The 2,593-nt window shown below is 42.0% G+C and overlaps 1 protein-coding gene across 1 annotated transcript; it reads right to left on the reverse strand.

The window, feature by feature from the left end:
• Positions 1 to 228: 228 nt before the first annotated feature.
• Positions 229 to 1,668, reverse strand: LBX1 (ladybird homeobox 1). The gene is made up of 2 exons (XM_030204841.1): positions 1,344 to 1,668; positions 229 to 713 (listed from the first exon to the last, which is right to left on the reverse strand). Exons 1-2 carry the CDS (start codon positions 1,666 to 1,668, stop codon positions 229 to 231), a joined length of 810 nt encoding a protein of 269 aa, XP_030060701.1.
• Between the last annotated feature and the right edge of the window lie 925 nt (positions 1,669 to 2,593).

Below are 2,593 nucleotides of genomic sequence, written 5' to 3' on the forward strand. Positions count from 1 at the left end.
GAAGCCATACACACAATTGCACCATTCCAAAAATGAAAACTACCTGATCTGGCAGCGTTGAGTGTTTTGTCTTTTCTTATATTGCTTATTGCTTTTATTGAAAAGAAACTGCCTCGGTTGTAAATATTTGAGTTTCTATTACTATAATACAAGCGCAGCATATAAACCACCGTCCATGCTTTTTTGTCGGAAATTGTCTCTGGCTGTTGAAAACAATCTTTTTAAAAATCAGTCATCGACGTCGATCTCCACGTCTTCCTCGTCTTCTGAACAGTCTTTACTGGTGGGCTGGTCTGTGAGTGGAGAGCAGGGAGATAGCTGGAGTTGGGAGCCAGTGTCAAGTCCATCTTTGGCCAGGCTTGGGGACGTGGCCCTTGATTTGCCCCTCGTGCCTTCCGAAGTTTGTTGTAACTCTAAAACAGGGCTACTGTCATCATCTGAGGATGAAAGTTTTTTAGTGGACTCCACGTCTGCTTTCATCTCCTCCAGGTCTCTCTTGAGCTTAGCCCGGCGGTTCTGAAACCAGGTAATCACCTGGGCATTCGTCAGACCCAACTGCTGGGCGATTTGGTCTCGGTCGGCCGGAGATAAATATTTCTGATACAGAAATCTTTTTTCCAGTTCGTAGATCTGGTGGTTTGTAAACGCTGTTCTGGACTTTCGCCTCTTTTTGGGAGTCTGTCTTTGGCCAAAAATAGTCATCCCATCCCTTCCTGAAAATAAGAACATATTTTTTTGTTGGTAATTAGACAATCCTCAGACAAGGGTTCAAAACAAAAGCCAATGTTATTGCCATCAGGTACAAAGAAAATGTTGCAGATCAATTTACAGCTTGCATTTAGCCTTATCTAGAATTAGTTTCATGCTGTAGTATTTTTCACATGTATTACTTCGCACAAGGACTTCATCAGGGTGTAGCTAATTTTTTAAAATTACTTTCTATGAAAAAAGTGAAAAGTTAAATAACAGTATGAATTTGTGTTATACTATGGTCAACTTAGGACGTCCATTTGCAGCTAAACTATATTATTTTCCATTTCTTTGAAAGATTATTTTATATCCCTGTGGATTTTTATGACAGAATAGTCTACTGAGAACGAAGGAATGCTAAGAACGAACAAGAACAATTAAATTAAAATAAAACTAGCAAGAAACTAAATAACCCCTGGCCCCTCCTGAGAATATGCACAATTTTAAGCATTGTGTGTGTGAGTTTATTTTGTTTTTCGTTTGCTCCACTATACAGGTGTGCTTCAGCTCCATTTGAGACAATAGCACGATCCCTGTTGATGCTTCAGAAATGTACCGTGTGGTCAGGACAGTGCTCGGGTCCTGGATCTTACCTTCAGCCGCCTGCAGTACACTAACTTCTAAGCCCTTGAAGGTTTTGCTGGCCAGTTCTTCCAGGGCACACAGAGGCGAGGTCTGGGAGAGGAGTGCCCGGCTGGAGAGGGCTAGTCCCGCAGGAGGGGGTTTTTCAGCCGCGGTCAAGAGATGAGCTGTCCCGCAGATGGTGTAACTTCTTCTGACTGAGGGCTTGTTCAGGATATCCTCTATGCTGAAAGGAGTCAGTGGTTTATTCGAATTGGCAGGCGGTGGCAGATGATCCAGGGGGCTTCGCCTCCTTTCCTCCACGGAGGACGATTTCGCCTCTTCTTTGGAAGTCATTCTTGACGAGTGGCTTCGGCCAAAACGTCCCTCTGGAAAAAAAAGTTCTCCCCACAACTTCCAAGACGGTCCTTCCCAGCTGTCTTCGTCAAGAAGGACCAGAGACAATCCGCAAGGTTAAAATGATTTAAAAAAAAAAAAAAAAGCAGGGGAAGGGGGAGGGGGGTTGCCAATGAATAGTCAAAGATTTCGGCAGCCCTGATTCGAAGATGACTTTTTGCACTCTTGTCCCAGTTTCCTCTTCCCAGTTGCTATTTAAAGGTGCAGAATCCCCCTCACTCTTTTTTTTTTTTTGTTGTCTCAAAAGACCTGATAAGGCGAGAGTACTGATCCTTAGACTGGGTGGGGGGAAAGCAAAGAGATGGGGGTCATTGATTATTCCTAACAAGTAATTGTTGATTGGGAGACGATCAATTATCTCCAGTGGCTCTCTCTCTCTCTCTCTCTCTCTCTCTCTCTCTCTCTCTCTCTCCCTCTCTCTCTCTCTCTCTCTGTCAGTCTCTCGTTCCCCTCTCTCTCTCTCTCTTCGCCTGTCCAATGTAGACGCTTGGAAGTCGGGAGCTCCATTAATTAGAAGGCTTGGCTAGTAGGTGGAGCCCGGTTGAATTATAATGCCTAATGCACTTGTCATGTTCTTTCCCATTATTTGTATCGCCATATATATATTTTTTTAAATTACATTACACCAGGCTATATTGCATCAGGATAATATTGTATGAAAGAAAAAACAACCTCAACCAATTTCCTGTTTTTTTTTTATTTTTTTTTCTTCTTGATTCCACGTCTTTCATATAATTTGTTTATTCACAGAATGCAGAGGATCACTGGTGGCAGGTAAGATAAACAGATTAATCTAAATAATAATTCTTTTTCATAGATGAATAAGAGTGTATTTAAAATTGTTTTGTATTTTAAGGCATATTTT

This window comes from Microcaecilia unicolor, chromosome 5, assembly GCF_901765095.1.
Source record: "Microcaecilia unicolor chromosome 5, aMicUni1.1, whole genome shotgun sequence".
Lineage (NCBI taxonomy): Eukaryota > Metazoa > Chordata > Amphibia > Gymnophiona > Siphonopidae > Microcaecilia > Microcaecilia unicolor.

Excerpts from the sequence above, each read along its gene's own strand:
- LBX1 (XM_030204841.1), bottom strand. The coding sequence starts at position 1,668 with ATGACTTCCAAAGAAGAGGCGAAATCGTCCTCCGTGGAGGAAAGGAGG. Across the intron at positions 714-1,343 it reads TGTACTGCAGGCGGCTGAAG|GAAGGGATGGGATGACTATT; the intron begins GTAAGATCCAGG and ends TCTTATTTTCAG.